Source organism: Podarcis cretensis (assembly GCF_951804945.1).
Source record: "Podarcis cretensis genome assembly, chromosome: 6".
Taxonomy (NCBI): domain Eukaryota; kingdom Metazoa; phylum Chordata; class Lepidosauria; order Squamata; family Lacertidae; genus Podarcis; species Podarcis cretensis.
Genome location: NC_137175.1, coordinates 24,221,642 through 24,240,147, shown reverse-complemented (window position 1 = coordinate 24,240,147; position 18,506 = coordinate 24,221,642). Strand labels below are relative to the sequence as shown.

Here is an 18,506-nt window from a genome sequence, read left to right as displayed (position 1 = left end):
CTAAACAAAATAAGGGAAAGCATGCTTAATTTGAATAATTCATGCAGGTTGCAGAGTTCAGCTTTTTCTCACTTCAGAATCCGGGTATCTGGTTCTGTTGCCAATTATCTCTGCATAGAAAGTTTTGCTCATGCAACCTCTGTAACCTGGTGGTTTATTATGTTGTAGATGTTTTTGCCTGGAACTAAAGTTGAGAGCTGACATACAAATAATGTGTGATGTGCGAGACACTCTGTGGCTAGCCACAGAGCAGAAGGAATGGGATGGTGGTGATTCCATTGAGGACAAAAGCAGTAGCCAATGTGGCCAGGATGTCTTTGGTACCTAGCTAGGTATTTGTCTTCCTAACAGGGATCACTCTCTAAGGAAATCAATTGCACAACAGAAGCTCCAGTTTCTTTTCTCCCTCCCCCCAGCCTCCAGAGGGGGTTCCCATCTGCTCTGGAAGGCTCCCCCCAACCCTCTGGAGCAGATGTTAGGAGCATACAAGAAGCCAAAGGAGAGGAAGAGTTAATACTGCCAACCCAGCAGTTTGAAAGCACGTCAAAGTGCAAGTAGATAAATAGGTACCGCTCTGGCGGGAAGGTAAACGGCGTTTCCATGCGCTGCTCTGGTTCGCCAGAAGCTGCTTAGTCATGCTGGCCACATGATCTGGAAGCTGTACGCCGGCTCCCTCGGCCAATAAAGCGAGATGAGCGCCGCAACCCCAGAGTCGTCCGCACTGGACCTAACGGTCAGGGGTCCTTTACCCTTACCTATGCTTTACTAATGGCCTTAAACTTTACAGAACATTAATATCCCATTCAGGTACTAAATAGTTCGTTCACATTATTAATTGCAGTCATGTGTTGCGGGTAACACACAAGAGCTCTTTTAAAAAGCCAGTTTCAAAAATGCTGCTGTCCTGTGTTTGAAAACCTTTGCCCAATAATCCTAGCTTCCACAGAACTTGTGTCAGCTTTTGGGTGTTAATGCAACAGCAGTTTCCCCATATAATTGGTGCATAGCATTAGCAATACAGGAAGAAAGCACAGTTCCCTATAGATTTGCTGCCAGTACCTATTTCCCTCCCCTTGAGGTGCTGCAGCAAAGGTCTCTGAGCTTTACGTTAACCCTGCACAAATTAGCTGCTGAAGTTTGACAGGATCAGAGTGGAGGCTGAGCCAGCTGGAGGCCATAATTAGACAGACCTGGCCTTGCCAGCTGCTTTTGTTCTTCAAAGGTATCTACTCTGCATCCTGCCCCCCTCCCTTCGTGTGAATTCTGCTGTGAAGTTACTAACCTGCTGACGGCAGCACCAGCTTCCTTTCATGGACATGTCATGAAGACATGTGAGAGGCTTCCTTGAAAACCTGTGTGTTCAACATTTCCCCCATCCTAAAGCGCCACAAGGAAATGATGAGTAGATAAGGTTTTTAATATATTAGTTTTCCTATACTGTACTTTGTTCTCATTTTTTACAAGATGGACCATATCACATCCATGCTGGCTGAATCAGGGTATATGCATATGAATCCGGGTATAGGAACATGGGAAGCTGCTTTTTATTGAGCCAGATGATTGAGCCAAATGATAGGTCCATCTAGCTGAGTACTGTCAATGTCGATAGACAACATACTTCTAGAATCTCAGGCGGGTCTCTCCCAGACCTACCTGGAGATGCCAGAGAGTGAGCCTGGGACCTTTGGTTTGCAAAGAAGACATCTGAAGGTAGCCCTGTTTAGGGAAGTTTTTAATGACTGATGTCTTAATGTATTTTTAATCTTTTTGTTGGAAGCCGCCCAGAGTGGCTGGAGAAACCGAGCCAGATGGGCAGGGTATTATTATTATTCAGGGACTCTACCACTGAGCTACAGTCTTTCACCTCTTCTTCGTTCCTTGGGCATCTAAACCAGGGTTTCCCAAACTTCGGTCTCCAGTTGTTTTTGGACTACAACTCCCATCATCTCTGACCACTGGTCCTGCTAGCTAGGGATGATGGGAGTTGTCATCCAAAAACAACTGGAGACCCAAGTTTGGGAAACATTGATCTGAACTTCTGCAGCGTTGTTAATATTTTATTCTAACCTTTGAAATAATGAATAACGTATAATATTATTCTAATATTATTACGTCTAATATTATTCTAACCTTTGAAATAATGAATAATGTCTAATAATAATGAATAATGAATAACTGGTAGTAAGTTCTGCTAAACAGTGGCTGCAAAGTATCTCTTAAACCCAATCCTGAGCTGTGTCTGCTTTTTCTTGGTAGGTGCCTACTGCCTCTCTGTCTCAGATTTTGACAATGCCAAGGGACTCAACGTGAAGCATTACAAGATCCGCAAGCTGGACAACGGTGGCTTCTACATCACTTCCCGCACACAGTTCAGCAGCCTTCAGCAACTGGTGGCCTATTACTCCAGTAAGTGCCATTTTGGCTTCAGATAATACAGGATTTCATTGCAGAATACAGAGGCTCTGTCTAAGGTTTGTTGTTGTTGTTTAGTCGTTTAGTCGTGTCCGACTCTTCGTGACCCCATGGACCAGAGAACGCCAGGCACTCCTGTCCTCCACTGCCCCCCGCAGCTTGGTCAGACTCATGCTGGTAACCTCGAAAACACTATCCAACCATCTCGTCCTCTGTCGCCCCCTTCTCCTTGTGCCCTCCATCTTTCCCAACATCAGGGTCTTCTCCAGGGAGTCTTCTCTTCTCATGAGGTGGCCAAAGTACTGGAGCCTCAGCTTCACAATCTGTCCTTCCAGTGAGCACTCAGGGCTGATTTCCTTCAGAATGGAGAGGTTTGATCTTCTTGCAGTCCATGGGACTCTCAAGAGTCTCCTCCAGCACCATAATTCAAAAGCATCAATTCTTCGGCGATCAGCCTTCTTTATGGTCCAGCTCTCACTTCCATACATCACTACTGGGAAAACCATAGCTTTAACTATACGGACCTTTGTTGGCAAGGTGATGTCTCTACTTCTCAAGATGCTGTCTAGGCCTGTCATTGCCCTTCTCCCAAGAAGCAGGCGTCTTTTAATTTCGTGGCTGCTGTCACCATCTGCAGTGATCATGGAGCCCAAGAAAGTAAAATCTCTCACTGCCTCCATTTCTTCCCCTTCTATTTGCCAGGAGGTGATGGGACCAGTAGCCATGAGCAAAAGTGAACATACTTGGACAGCATCTTATGGGCACCATATGTACTTACAGAGATTGCCACCCACTACCATAAAACAGCATATTGGCTCCTTATATTGGCTCCCTGTATATTATTCCATGATAATTAAGCAGACTGATCCATCATGATCTTGAGCATCAGTGTGTCTGGCTTGTAACCAGAAGGTTGGTGGTTCGAGCCCACCCAGGGACGGCTGTGGGCAGAATTTCCTGCATTGCAGGGGGTTGGACTAGATGACCCTGAGGACCCTTCCAACTCTAGAGTTCTATGATTTCATGAAATCAAAAGGTTGTAATGGTATTATAGTCAAGCTGCCACTGCACCACAAAGCTGCAAATCTCAGTCTGCCTGGCATCAAGCAGGATGGCAAGATGGCAAGACTGAACAAGGTGTGCCCTTTCAAGAGGTTTCTGCTGGAGAAGAGAATAAGTTGGAAAGATACATATTTTCTGGATACTTCTGACCTGGGTAGATACTGGCACAGTGTTAGAGACAGGAAGTGATTGTCAGGTGATGGTAAAGAATGGTAAATAGTGAGAGAGATGGGATGAAAAAAGAAAGTCGGTTTACATTTGGTAATCGAGATGGTAGGGAAAAGAAGCTGGGCAGCTTCTTGGATGATGTTCTGTCTTCAGACATAGATGGTTCTGATCATGTTGGTAGTACTTCACTGCATCCAAGAAAATGTGCAGTTCCTAATTGAATTATGGGATCACTGTTTGCTTTGAACTGGCCCTAAGCTGACCTGCCACTTTCTGAGTCCCAACTGAACAACCATTCAGTAGTCTTCAGAGCTTTAAGATATTAGTTGTTTCCAACAATGTGGACTTCTAGCTGATAATGTAGAATTGTGGGCAATTATGAAATTAAGTTTCTGGCAGCAACCTGGAAATTCTAGTAGGCAATCAGTATGAAATCAGACCAAGACATAGATATCTGCCTTTCATAACTGTATTTTAAGATTTTAAAATCTTTCACTTCTTAGCATGGTAAGATGTTTGATGAATCATAGATAGTGCTTCTGAAGTTGTGATAAGTTTCTTTCTCTTACATTGGAGTCAGTATCTGGCATTAGGAACCTGGTTCTAAGAAGGCGCTTTTTGGGAAATAACTGTTTTTTGCAATTTCTTTTCTCTGAGTTAGGTAGAACAATTAAGTAGGGCAATGAATCCTTATAGGAAATGCAGTCTGAGACACCTTAGAAAGTGTTCTGGTGCTTGTCCCGTGCTTGTCCCATTTAAGTGTTTCCTTGGGATTTGAAGAACATTTTATATAGAAAAATCACACACACACACACACAGAGAGAGAGAGAGAGAGAGAGGGAGGGAGAGAGAGAGAGAGTATAAGAAATAGAGACTCAAGGAGATTTAAACTGGGTTTGAGAAGGAGATAAATAGTTCCATATTCTTAAGACACGTTTCACTTAAATTGATGTTTCTTATACTTTATTGTGATATCTATGTTCCTCTTCCCCAGAACATGCAGATGGCTTGTGTCATCGTCTCACCAATGTCTGCCCAACCAGCAAGCCTCAAACACAAGGTCTGGCAAAGGATGCTTGGGAAATCCCCCGGGAGTCGCTGCGGTTAGAGGTGAAGCTTGGGCAAGGCTGTTTTGGAGAAGTGTGGATGGGTAAGGATTTCTAGCAGGTACCTGAGCCACAAAATTCGCCTTCTAGTCTGATGGGCATATTTCAGGCCATGTCTTTCAGCAAGGGGAAATTAGGCAAGGCCCCCGACTGCACAAACCGTAGGAGGCATGGTACCAGCTTAAGTGTTCATTAGTGAAAAGGATGTCTTGTTAATCTACTTATATTTCTACTCTAGGGACCTGGAATGGCACCACCAGGGTGGCAATAAAGACTCTGAAACCTGGGACAATGTCTCCAGAGGCATTTCTGCAGGAGGCACAGGTCATGAAGAAGCTGCGCCATGAGAAGCTGGTGCAGCTCTATGCTGTGGTTTCGGAGGAACCCATTTATATTGTAACAGAATACATGTGTAAAGGTGAGCAATGTATTAAGAGCAGGCATTAAGGATGCCTTGTTTGGATGTTCTCTCCCTCAGACTGAAAGGGCAAAATTAAATGGGCTAGAAATCTAATGTTGGGAGCAGAAACATTTTACCCCCTCATTCAGAATAGGCAGCATTTGGAAAATGAGTTTGTCAATTAGGCATCATCTAAGCACCAATTCACATAACCCAGGCATAGCCAAACTTGGCCCTCCAGATGTTTTGGGACTACAACTCCCATCATTCCTAGCCAACAGGACCAGTGGTCATGGATGATGGGAATTGTGGACCCAAAACATCTGGAGGGCCAAGTTTGGCCATGCCTGACATAACCAAATGGATGTGTTACAGATGTGGGCTGAATTGATTTACACAGTTGTTTGTGTGGTTTTATTGTATCTGTGTGGGGTTTATTACCTGTTTGTAAGTTGCTTTGAGGGACGCGGGTGGCGCTGTGGGTTAAACCACAGAGCCTAGGACTTGCCGATCAGAAGGTTGGCGGTTTGAATCCCCGTGACGGGGTGAGCTCCTGTTGCTCAGTCCCTGCTCCTGCCCACCTAGCAGTTTGAAAGCACGTCAAACTGCAAGTAGATAAAAAGGTACCGCTCCAGCGGGAAGGTAAACGGCGTTTCCGTGCGCTGCTCTGGTTCGCCAGAAGCAGCTTAGTCATGCTGGCCACATGACCTGTACGCTGGCTCCCTCGGCCAATAAAGCGAGATGAGCGCCGCAACCCCAGAGTCGGCCACGACTGGACCTAATGGGCAGGGGTCCCTTTACCTTTACCTTAAGTTGCTTTGGGTTGCTCTAGGCAAGATAAAAGTGACTTTAACAAATTTAATAAATAAGAATAAGCACTGAAGAGGCCTGGTGATTGTTTGGCAAACCACTGACTTACAATTCAACCCTTGCTTCCCATGTTGCTGCAACATTTGAGGAGTGTAAATTACAGTTCAGTCAAGATGTGAGAAAAAACTAATGAAGGGTTTTTGTTGGGGCTTAAATTCTTTCTACGCTCTGTAAAAAACAGCTCGTTGGCTCAGTTAAATTGTATTGTTTGCTCTGTGAGATTGAAACAGCTGCAAATTCTGCAGAGGGAAAACATCTGCAAGGGTTTAGGGTTTGCTCCAACTTCAATTACTGACAATTGTATGTTCTGCTCTAGGGAGCCTCCTGGATTTCTTGAAAGGGGAGATGGGCAAGTACTTGAGGCTGCCCCAACTGGTAGATATGGCAGCTCAGGTGAGTGTAGCATGCTTTAAGAGCCAATCTACATATGCTGTAGGCTTGAAGGATGCTGCTTTTCCAGATCTGTATGACTCTAGGCTGCTGGTGGAGGAATGCCTATTTTGCATGTTTGCCTATAATAGTATCTCCCTGCATACAAATATTTAGCAAGACAACTAGCTGTTGTAAAATCTGTCTCCCTGACATGCTGCTTTTCTGTTGGCGGGGGTGTTATTGGGGAAGCATTTTCCAGTGCCCTTTGGTTTCCTTTAAACCAATATAAGATCTCTGACCATGTCTCTCTCCCTTTTTGGCATTCAAGCCTCTTCCCATATTTCATTTTCTGTGTGCGCCAGCTGAGACAGAGTGCTGGTGAACATCTGTTTCAGTCAGTGCAACATTAGCAGCTATGCAGGATAGGCAGCCCACATGATATTGGCTGACAAATACTTCATTTTTCATAGGTTTAGCTTTATTCAGCCCCTCTGCTTTCAAGAGAACTGTAGGCTCATTTGACTCCAAGTTCATTGCTTTTGCTGGTTGGTTTGATATTTCACACACACACACACACACACACACGGCTTTACTACATTAGTCTATATCTTCATAAGTTACCTGAATCCTGGTAACCCTGGGCTGAATAGAGCTGGCTGATTTGACTAATCAGCTCTGATAGATCATAATAATCATTCACGCTAATTCGTAATGTATATTTTTTACTACATTTATATCCCACCTGAACTTCAAGGACCTTAGACTGGTATACACACTTTTTGGACATGGATCCTTTCACAACACAGTAATTCATTTTGTGACATGGTAATTCAGTTTTACTAGCCAACCGGAGGTTAAACTAACCCTTTCCAGCCCAGGAGGAGTGTGGGGAGCATTCGTGCAACACACCTACACACTGCAACCAACACACAGTTTAGAAAGCTCTACCTTAACTATTCCACCACACTGATTTTCTTTTGTGTTTGGGATTGTTCCAGATTGCATCTGGCATGGCATATGTGGAGAGGATGAACTACGTACACAGAGATCTCCGAGCTGCCAACATCCTTGTGGGGGAAAATCTGGTGTGCAAGGTAGCTGACTTTGGACTGGCCCGGCTGATTGAGGACAATGAATACACAGCAAGGCAAGGTATGAGCTGCACTTTCCACTTGGAAGAAATAAGCAGCTGCAAACTAGTTAGTGCTTCAGAGCGGGAAGAAGTCTGGGTAGCAATGCAGAGTAAAAGCCCCACGGCCCAAAAGCAGGAAGCGTTATCAAGACAACGTGAAAAGGCAGCCTTCATGCCAACATGACAAACTGTTGAGTACATTTCTATGATTCTATGTCCTGGATTCCTGCACTTTTGCTACTGCTGGTGAATGATGCAGAAGTAGTGGAAGACTTGGTTGCCAACATCCTTTATTTCTTCCTTTTGTGTGTGCTGAATAAGACATGTTTTGTTTTTTTACAATATGCTTGTCTGTCTTGTTCAGGTGCTAAATTCCCCATTAAGTGGACTGCCCCAGAAGCTGCTCTCTATGGCCGATTCACCATCAAGTCAGATGTATGGTCCTTTGGAATACTGCTGACTGAACTGGCCACGAAGGGCCGAGTACCATATCCAGGTAAGTGTGTTTTTTTATATACCATATTTTTCGCTCCATAAGACACACCTGACCATAAGACGCACCTAGTTTTTAGAGGGGGAATGCAAGAAAAAAAACTTATTCTTTAAAGGGAGCACTGAGCAGAGCCTGTACGCATCCCAGGCTCTGCTCAGTGTTCCCTTTCATGACCCGCGTGGAGTGTGTGTGTGGCACTTGCAGGCTTTTCCCCGAGGAGGGAGAAGGGCAGCCCGTCACTGATACAGCGATCCCTCTCACTGTTCTGGCTTCTGGGATAGCTGCGCAGCCTGAATTCACTCCATAAGATGCACACACATTTCCCCTTACTTTTTAGGAGGGAAAAAGTGTGGCTTATAGAGCGAAAAATACGGTGGGCCTTTCTACAGGTGCTCAAAGGGGCCACAAGACCAGCTATAGCAAACTACTCATTCACTACTCATGGAAAGGGACAGGGATCTCCAAAGCAGAACAATGCTGTCTCCTACAGTGCTAATATCAGAGATAAAGCCTGCCTACTCTTTAAGAGTAAAAGTCAGCAATTTACCCACCCACACCTCCAACACTCTGTGGAAATGTATGTCTGAACTTTGTGGTGTGTTGCTTAGCTCCAAAACTAGAGTTAAAAAAAATCCCTCTGCCTGTTCTTTACAGGGGATCTTTAAAGAGGAAGCAGAGCATTTTAATGCTGTTTAGATCAGGAGATAAAAGTTATGAGGTTGCATCCGGTGGTTTGGTAGAGTAGATGCAGCCCATGGACTTGTGGGTTCGCCCAACCACCTTGGTTTTTCCTGTTCTTTCCATTTTAATATATTTTGATTGTTTTTATTTTTAATTGTTGTACGTCATTGTGAGTGGTGCGTGGGCGCTAGACAGGTGGGATAGAGTTTAATTAATTAATAACTTTGGAAAAAGAAAGCTAATATATGATTTGTGGAGGATATACACCAACAATAAGACCTTTCACAATTATGGGAGACAAAATCAGCAAGCATCTCGTGGGAAATGGATTTCTCCAGAGTTTTAATTCCTCTGTAGACTTCTGCTTTCATTCTGAAGCCCCATTCATATATTACTGTTGCAAAATGATAGCCTACAGGGGGAAACCACTCCCTTTTATTCATGGTTCAGTTCCACATCAGTAATATTATGAGTGGCTCAAATCCCTGAAGTGGTGTATAGCATGAGAAAAATGACATTAAATACAAGAGAAGTTTGATAAACAATAAAATTGTTTCTACAGACAATAAAAACATCTGTATGTTACAAACACATTACAGGATTGGGCTATGGGGAAAATCCCTGCGTCCCATACCCAGCTAGTGTCTAGTTCTCTGTTTGCTGGCAGGAGAAGAAGAAAGGTAACAGGCTTTGTGTGAGAGATGGGAAGTTTGTGACCCTCCAGGTGTTATTGGGCTCCCATCATCCCTGGACGTTGTCCTTGCTGGCTGGGGCTGATGGGAGTTAAGAGTCCATTATCTGGAGGGCCACAGGCTCCCCCTCTCTGCTTGATGCCAGACTTTAGGAACACTACTTAAATCGCTCCACTGTAATGCAAATTGAACTGTACTTGGTAAACAGGAGCATACGTTGTTAGCGACACTTCTGTATATTTTGGCTAAACTGTTCTACTGAAGAGCCAGGTTGCATACTGCTTTTCTGAGAAGTGATAATGTCTGGGATCCAGGAGTGGTATGCATGTATGTACACTTACATGCAAGTAGTACCAGTACTCACAGTGTTTACTGAACACCTGTCTGCTTTTGTACCAATAGGTATGGTGAACCGGGAAGTGCTTGATCAAGTAGAGCGAGGCTACCGGATGCCCTGCCCACCAGAATGCCCAGAGTCTCTGCATGATCTGATGTGTCAGTGCTGGAGGAAGGATCCTGAGGAAAGGCCGACCTTTGAGTACCTTCAAGCTTTCTTGGAGGACTATTTCACATCAACAGAGCCTCAATATCAGCCAGGCGAGAACCTATAGATCTGGGAACAGAATTCAGTGCCAAAGACTCTATGCTGCTCCTACTGCATATGTGCTCAAGCGAGAGACTTTGAGCCATACTTGAAACATGTCTGGAGCACCTACCAGGGTCTCTTCCTCGTTCTGCTGATTTGCCCTTCCTTTTGAGGATGGTACGGGGGGCCCTTTGTTAAACAAATGTGGTGCCCTTGGCTGTTATGGGTTACCTAAGGCCTCAATAGGTCATAAATTAGCAGTGTCATGGTTCTACTTTTTGATATGAAGTTGGCTACGGTGCAGAAAAACAGGGTTTCAGAAAAGCCAAGTTCTTCCAGAAGAGAAGAGGCCAAATAAAAACCAGGGATCCTATTCCTGTGGGCCGCCTGCCCTCTGGAGTCTGCCCTCCCTCCAAACCATCCTTCACATCCATCAGCAAGAACATGGCAATGCTGCGTCTGATGGTGATGATGTGGGCTACTTCATGGCTGCATGGCTTCAAAGCACTTGGGTCATCTCTGATTGACTTAGTGGTGATGCTACAGCATCATGCCTTTTCAAATTCATATGGCTTCTGTTCTCCTTTATGTCTGAAACCAGCACAGTTTCCCCTTTCCTTGTCCCATCCAAACCCCACTGCGTGGAATTGGATTGACTGCTTCACTCCAGGAAAAAATGGCAGCCCACTTATATTTGGAACATGTCACATTTCCATATACTCATGGTCCTCTTTTTTTATATGTGTATAAATGTACAATCTGCCACTGTTCTCTTCTGGGCCACTGAGGATGTGTCACTGTCTGCCCAGTCTTGTCTTTTGTGTTTGTGTGTGGTGCACTTGCTCTTAGCCATAGAAGAAACAGGACTCAGGGTGCTGGGTTTGCAGTTCAGTTGTAGGGTTTGGTTCATCTTTGCCTTGGAACAGCGATAGCAAACATGGTGCCCTCCAGATTTTATTGAACTATGATTCCCATCATCCCTGATCATTGACTGTATTGGTTGGAACTGACGGGAGATGTAGTCCAACATGTAGTCCAATATTAGGAGGGCACCACATTGGTTACTTTGATGTTGAATTGAAGGAACTTCTTGAGGAGGTCATACTCTGCAACTGATTAGGGATTTTAATTTTGATGCTTGTGGTAGTGATGGCTTGCACATTTTTTAGAGCTGTGTTTGTTCTTGGACTGCAGGCTTGTCTTCCAGCCTAGCCTTTCAACCCTAATAAAGTGAAATTATGAACAGAAATGTCTTAGACTGGCAAGAAGGGATATACTCTACCTGGGTCGTAAGTCCCCTAAATGCCAGCTGTTAGCCCAGGGAATAAAAGTCTTCCACATGGCATTTTAAGAATTCATCAAGTACATGGTTCCTTCTCTTTTCACATCAGTGCATCTTAATCTTAACCATTTCCAAGGCTCCTTGGTCCCTCAGGGGCATAATATTGCTGCTGGGCAAACTTCAGCTGAACAAGTTGCTCTGCAGTGCTGCATCAGCACAGTGGGTGCACTTCTGGTTCTGACAGGGTAAAGAGGCCTTGCATTGCCCTGCCATCTGAGGGCAGCCCCCTTCTCCCATACAGTATATGAGTCAGTGATGCACATGGGGAAGAACAAATCCAACAAAGAAAGTAGCAAAATACATAGAACCCTGCAAAACTTGATTTTTGTCCTCCCTCACTAAACCTGCGTCCCAGTGCTATATGATCCCCAGGATGACTCCTTGCTGGAGAGAATTTTAGGTCAGGGGTTTAACCCAGCCTTGTTCTAAAACTACTGATAAGAGCTTGCAATCTCCACACAGGCCCCTTCTACAGAGCGATCCTTTAAGAAATGCAACTCCCTGTTTATGCTTCTGATTTGGTTATGACCTAAAACTAGTCCCAATTATTCCTAGGGTACAAATCATGCCAAATGTCCTTGTTTTGCCTCTTCTATCTTCCTTCCATCTTTTTAAGCCTTATTGGCTGAAGCAGTGGGGGAAAGTGAGGACAGTAGCTGAACCCTGTGAAGTACTAATGAGCAAACTGCATATTACATTCCACTGCCTGTATTTTTCCCTCTAGTAAACTAAAGGCTGAGTCACTAGGCTGTGAGTTTCACCAAAGGAGCATTAGAGGGGAGGGCTGCTTAAACTTGTACCTTCTGGCTGTCTTTCAGTTAAAATTACCCCTTCCCGAGCTGATTCGGAGTGGAGGGGAAACTGGGAGGAAAATGGTTAAGTTGAAGTGCAGGTAGATACAGATCATGCGGTGTTACTCTGCTAAAAACTCACAGCACAATAAACTGCTTTCAGTTCAAAAAAGCAAATGCCAGAGAAGAGAAATATGCAACTACATTCAGTGTATAGTTTGGCCATAAAAGTCCTTAAAAATGGATGTTCAGGCTTCTGCTGGATCACACCCTGTGTAGTCTCTTCCTTGATCACTTGTCACTTTCCACATATCCTGCAGAGCTTTCCATACTCATATCCATCCTGCTGCACATCAGGAGCTGTTTTTAACAGCAGCTGGCATTTGAGCAGCTGGTTGCAGTTTACATTTCAGTTTGTGCATATGCAACAGAATTCAACTTGGCAATCTTTGCACTGTTGGAGGTGGGAAGCTTTTAGAATCAACTATCAGTCTGTTTTAAAATCATCGAGATGATGCGTCTCTGAATGCATGTCAGAATCATCCCCTTCTTGGGAAAGAGCAAGGAACCGAACAAGATGGAGATTTGGGCACCAGTACCTAGTCCCATCAGCAGCTGGTGCTGCAGCGACCTTACTCCATGACCTTCACTCACACGGAGGAGCAAAATATATAAAGCTGCAATGGACTTGGCTGGAGCATGCCTGTTACATTAGCGCTTGTTAGGCCAAGGAATCTGCACCCCAAGGGCAGATGGAGTAATTGTGCACATCACGCTAGGGGAGACCTGAGATGCACTCCAGGAGCTGGCATGAGAGTTCAGACTTGGAGCCACGTTGATTTGTTAACTAGGGCAATTCTACAGACAACACACTGCATCCCAGACTCACAGCCTCAAAGGGACTGAAAGGGCGATTTTTCCAAAGTGCCTGTTGTGTGGGCCGTGAGTTGAGGCTGATTAATTTTTTTAAAAAAACAAAAAACCAACAAGATTGCTTCAGCATCTTAACTTCTTTAAAACCAACAAGATTGCTGTAGCATCTTGTCAGAAAACTCTCACTAGTGAAAGGTGGGTCTCCTTGTCACTCAAGGTAAGCTTTCAGCTGTCGCTTCCTCAACAACATGCAGTGTGCTTGTCTATCTAACTAAGTCTTACTTGGAGGAGAGCCATTGAAATTAAGGAACATGGAATTAATGAACCTAAGTTAGTCATATTCCTTAATTCCAATGGGTTTGCTGTGAGTAGGACTAGCATTGGCTACAACCCTTATGTTTGGGCATTCCATGATTTCTACCAAAACATTAATAGAATAGAGCCAAGTGCCTCTGTGCAAATATATACAGCAACATTTGACCAGGTTTGAACCCAAATAGTTACACTTGCTTCATTTGACACAAGGCAGATAGCTGAATGATTTCCATATGTAACACTTGTACTGGAAATCCCAAAATCCCAAATCTATAGAGCCGCCCCTCCCCACCTTTAAAGTCCTATTAAAACCAATTAAACTTGTTCAGCCACAAGTATGACTGACTCTCTCTGGCTTGAGGCCTATGGTTGCCACTAAGTCTCAAGCCTACAGTCCACGAAACAGCCCTATTCCTACAGAGAACAGCAGTTTGAAGCAGCTTTTGGCCCATGTTTGGAGTGGAACCTTGCCATCGTCACACTGCAGAGCGAGAAAGTGTAATGAACGCCAGTTCCGCAGTTTTCTCCAATGTGGCCTGCCACCATCCACAAAACCCTTTCTAAGCGATATGCAAATAGATCTGCCTTCTGTTGCAATGGTTACTTCTATTATACAGAAAACCCTTCTGCAGTGCACCACACTTTTTATTAGGAGAATTTCTTAACAGCTGTAAGATAGCCCCTCCCCCTTTGTATATAGCTCTTGAGTCCTCTGAGTTGTTGCTCAGTGGCTTTGGATATTGATTTAAGTGCATGTGGCTCTTAAAAGTGATAAGAATGTTTGTTGCAATTGTACTTAGCTGGAATTCATTGTCGTCGCCGTGCCATCACTTGGTCGTCTTACTTTTTCATGCCTAAAGTTTGGATGGTCTCCAATGTGCCAACCCCCCCCCAAACCTCCAAGGGCAGAATCCCCCCACCACTTATCCGATTTTCCCTTATTCAGGACCAATTTCTGGCAGGACTGGGTTTCCAAGAACTTAATTGTTTTAGACAAGTAGGTGTCGTGTTGCTTCATTCATTCTCTGTTTTGCCATCTCATTTGAGCAGGATGTTTTTTCTGCTGTTATCAGCTCAGTGTTAGACTGGGAAAGGGGTTTTGGAGAGCGGGGTTTTGCTCAGAAGGGTCCAAAGTGGAGATTTGATACCTCTTATCTCATTCAAAGAGAAAGGTCCACAGTTTTTGAACAGAGGACCTCTGTCCACCTCAAAGGTAATTTGACTCAACCAGAGATTATTTCTACCAGAGAAGGCACCAAAAATGGTATGAAGTTATGACAAGATATTGTGTGGTTCCCCACCACTCAGTCCTGCACCCTTGCCTGTTGGCAGGAGAAGGGACCTGGAATGGGGCAGAGTTCCCATATTTTGCACAAGCTCCTTTCCCAAAAAGTCCGGATTCAAGTTTTTATGATGCTGAAGACCAGGCCTCAGTATCTTTTTGAGGTTACTGAGCCAAATCCCCCATCTTATGCCAAGTAAGTGTGTGTACCTCAGAACCTCAAAATGCTCAGTGCATCATAGCAATAGTGTTTAAAATTTAGTCATGGGTTCTCTTAGGTGCCTGTACTTTCAAACAATTGCTTTGTTATATGCCCAAATCCCCACCTCCTGCAGAATTTCTAGTAAAATGTATACTTTTATTGTGTTGGGAACAGGGTCTGCTTTCCTTTCTCCAGTGCGTTGTAGGAGGTACGGATAAAGGGCAGCAACTTACCCCCTGCCTTTCTGTATCTCTTCTACACTGCTTATTCATAATATGCCTTATGCGTGCTTTTTTCCATATGTACTCAAAAGACTATATGCTGGGTCTTTTTTTTAAAAAAAAAAAGAATCATTTTCTCAGATGTATTGAATTCAAATTCTGCTATGAGGATCACTTCAGCAACATACCACATCAAATGAGAAAGGAACTAAGCTGGGAATTCAGGAGACTGTGCCTTCCCAAACCTCAAAACATTTGGTTCTCTTTCTATTCCTTTGCCAAGCTGAACATTCCCTTGTACCTCCTTCACATCCAGGACTGAGAATGACTTTGCCCCTTCAGCTTTTTTTTTTTTTTTGGGGGGGGGTGGGGGTATTCCAGTGTGCTAGTGTATATTGAATTCACACCAGAACTTTCCTTTGTTAAAGCATGGTTATTTGGAACACCAACGTGGGCTGACAATTAGCCCGCATGGGAAACAGCCTTTTGTTTTGTATTTTATTTTTTGGTGGAATGCTGCTCCCTCTAGTCTTGTTCGCTTTCTATACTAGTCCATCCTAACTGAGGTGGCAAATCTGCAAATCTGTGCCTGGGTTGTGCCACTTTTGAACTGAGCAAGGGCTCATATGATTGCAAGGTTTTCCCTACAATAAAGAAAAATAATCCATCTACAAAACTCTTTTAAAGTGGGGAGTAGGCTAAATCCCTTCTGATATTTAATTCCCTGTGCAAGGGGGGAGTTGACCTTATGACCCGCCTGCAATTTACAAAGTGCAGCCTAGATGCAAGTTTTCTGCCTCTCAGAACTAGACCTAAAAATCAAGTCTCTTAAATCTGTGATCGAGCCATTTCCTCGGGTGTAATATTACTGTATTTGGGGGTTTTTCTTTAGCACCATTCATTTGTGAGCAGGACTTACATTGGGGTATTCAAATTATGTGACCTGGGTTGTTTTTTTGTACAAGCTGGAACAGTTGTTTTACCGGAGTGATGGGGTGTGTGGCATCCTTCTCTCCAAGGATATGCCAGATTTGTTGTTTCTGTTCAAGTATGTCAAGAAACCCTTTTTGCTGAGATGGAAGGAAGGAATAACTTTATTTTTAAATGTCAGCCACCACGGAGAAACAGCTTCTTGACAAATACAAAACGAAACATATACCTAACTGGGAAATGCTTCAGTGTAGGAGCTAAAACCAGTCTCTGTGTGCGTATGTGTACGTGTGTGTAAATATAATATATAGATATTAATGTATAAAGAATCCTTTTTTCCAAGTATGTACATTTTTTTATATATAAAAATCAAGACAAGTAGATCAGTTTAAAATCACAGATTTCTCTTCTGCTTTTGGTATAGCAATAATGATTATGAATACTAATTTAAATGGACAGTGTACTTAATCTTACTTTTCTTCTTTGTCACACACAAATTTTTCAAAGAAAAATGAGTCAAGATTCCCTTGTGTGAACTTCCCCGTCTTCCCCCGCCCATCATGCATGGCATAGGCGACTTTGGTACACAGAAAGGATACTTGTATACTGGAGTCCATCTTCAGATCAGAGCCTGACCTTTGCAATGAACTCATGAACTGAAGGAAGCATTAAGAGAGCTTCTTGTGTTGGCCTTGTTCTTCCTTATTCACGTCTTCAGTTTTTTTAAAGCCCACAATGTGTGAATCTGTCAGAGGGAGGCTCTGGCACTGGCTGAATGAAGTTTAAACAAGTCCCTACATGGATTTCTTCTGCTAATGTAATTGTGTGTGTGTTGGGGGGGGGGAACTGCACACATTTTGTAAAATCTCCAGAAAACTATGCAGAGAATGTAATCAACTTTTTCTCTGTGTCTCTTTCTCCCGCCCCTCCCTTTTTAGTGTCAGACTACTTAACTCTTTTTTTGAAAATAAAATTGCTAAATGTATGGAGATGAAAGTCCTTTTTTAATTCAGCGGTGTATGTCTTTTTTTCTTTCCATTTTTTGCAGTTTTGTTAAATACAAGTAAATAGTAAACAGGTGTGGGTGAGAGAGGGAGAATCATAGAATTGTGGAGTTAGAAGAGACCCCATGTGTAATCTAATCCAACCCCCTGCTTTTCAGAGAGAAATGACCTGCCGTATCAAATGTCATGCAAGTCCATATTGACATCATTGGGATGCCATCCACCATGATGTTTCTGACCATATACGATTTTGTAAAACTCGAAAGAGAATCTGTGTTTTTGGCCAGCTCAGCTTGCTGCTTCTACATGCTGAGTGACAATGTTTATAAAATATTAACAGTGCAATTCTATATGTGTATACAGTGGTACCTCGGGTTAAGTACTTAATTTGTTCCGGAGGTCCGTTCTTAACCTGAAACTGTTCTTAACTTGAAGCACCACTTTAGCTAGTGGGGCCTCCCGCTGCTGCCAGAGCACGATTTCTGTTCTCATCATGAAGCAAAGTTCTTAACCCGAGGTACTATTTCTGGGTTAGCAGAGTCTGTACCTGAAGCGTATGTAACTTGAAGCATCTGTAACCCGAGGTACCACTGTACTTAAAAGTAAGTTTCACTGAGTTCAGTGGGGCTTACTCCTAGGAAAGTAGGTACAGGAGTGCAGCTCAAACATAATGGACTTGCGTACTTAGTACACATACCAAAAACACAAATCATGTTGCTGCAAAAAGGGATAACTTAATTGATCTGCCCTTGCTGTACTTACGATGTAGTTCTGTTGTGTGCGCACATGTGAGTGTGTGTGTAATATGCATCATAAGCTCAACAACTGATCTCAACCTAAACCACTTTTTTGCACTTTAAATCTTGAATCTCTGGGCCTTTTAAACCTTGCTGAAAAACTCCTGTTCGCTGAAATGCATAGCTCTCTCCTCCACCCTGGAAACTGAAATGGCAATCCTCTGCATGGCCAACACTACCATTGGTAGGGCATCGAAACAATCACTTTGGGTCCCTAAGCAGGAAGGTGCTGCTGCTGAAGTGTGGCCTGGATACTCATTTTTGGAGAAAGCTAGCTGCACATTTACCATCATTGGTGATGGAAGAAGTAATGGGAGCAGAATAGTCGAAAGGCCCAGGAGAACTGTTGCCACACGTTGATAAAGGGAAAAAAGCTGGTGTGGATGTGCACAGTATAATAGGATGTATTTAGATGAATTCTGCATAAGGTTCCAGGAGTCGTTAGGCAAATGTAGCACTGCTCACAATGTACCTGTGGTATAAGCATGTATGCGCACACTTCAACCTGGAAGTCAAACACAGGATCATCTGCTGGTATTGCTGCAGGTGGTGGAAGTACTAAAGTGATCTCACAGATCACTTGCCATGTGCTGAGTGCAAAAAGTATGTCCATAACAAGCAAGGCACTTTCAGATTTTCTGTGCTTGCATGCACAATATATCTATAGTTCATTAAGAAGCTGCCACGGCAAGCACATCTGCTTCTGTGTAGTGGGCAAGGGGGTACTTGGGGGTTGGCTAGGTTGGCCCCTCCCAAGGGCACAGGCCCAATGTGA

General features: G+C 43.7%; 1 protein-coding gene across 2 annotated transcripts in view; it reads left to right on the top strand.

Moving 5' to 3' along the window:
* SRC (SRC proto-oncogene, non-receptor tyrosine kinase) overlaps positions 1 to 14,179 on the top strand; it is an 89,087-nt gene extending 74,908 nt beyond the window's left edge. For both annotated transcript variants that reach the window (XM_079979449.1, XM_079979450.1), the window contains 7 exons: positions 2,257 to 2,406; positions 4,637 to 4,792; positions 4,987 to 5,166; positions 6,335 to 6,411; positions 7,389 to 7,542; positions 7,887 to 8,018; positions 9,791 to 14,179. In XM_079979449.1, coding sequence (XP_079835575.1) covers positions 2,257 to 2,406; positions 4,637 to 4,792; positions 4,987 to 5,166; positions 6,335 to 6,411; positions 7,389 to 7,542; positions 7,887 to 8,018; positions 9,791 to 9,999 — 1,058 coding nt within the window. In that variant the 3' untranslated portion in view covers positions 10,000 to 14,179. The remainder of the gene's footprint in view (positions 1 to 2,256; positions 2,407 to 4,636; positions 4,793 to 4,986; positions 5,167 to 6,334; positions 6,412 to 7,388; positions 7,543 to 7,886; positions 8,019 to 9,790) is intronic.
* The last annotated feature ends 4,327 nt before the right edge of the window (positions 14,180 to 18,506 follow it).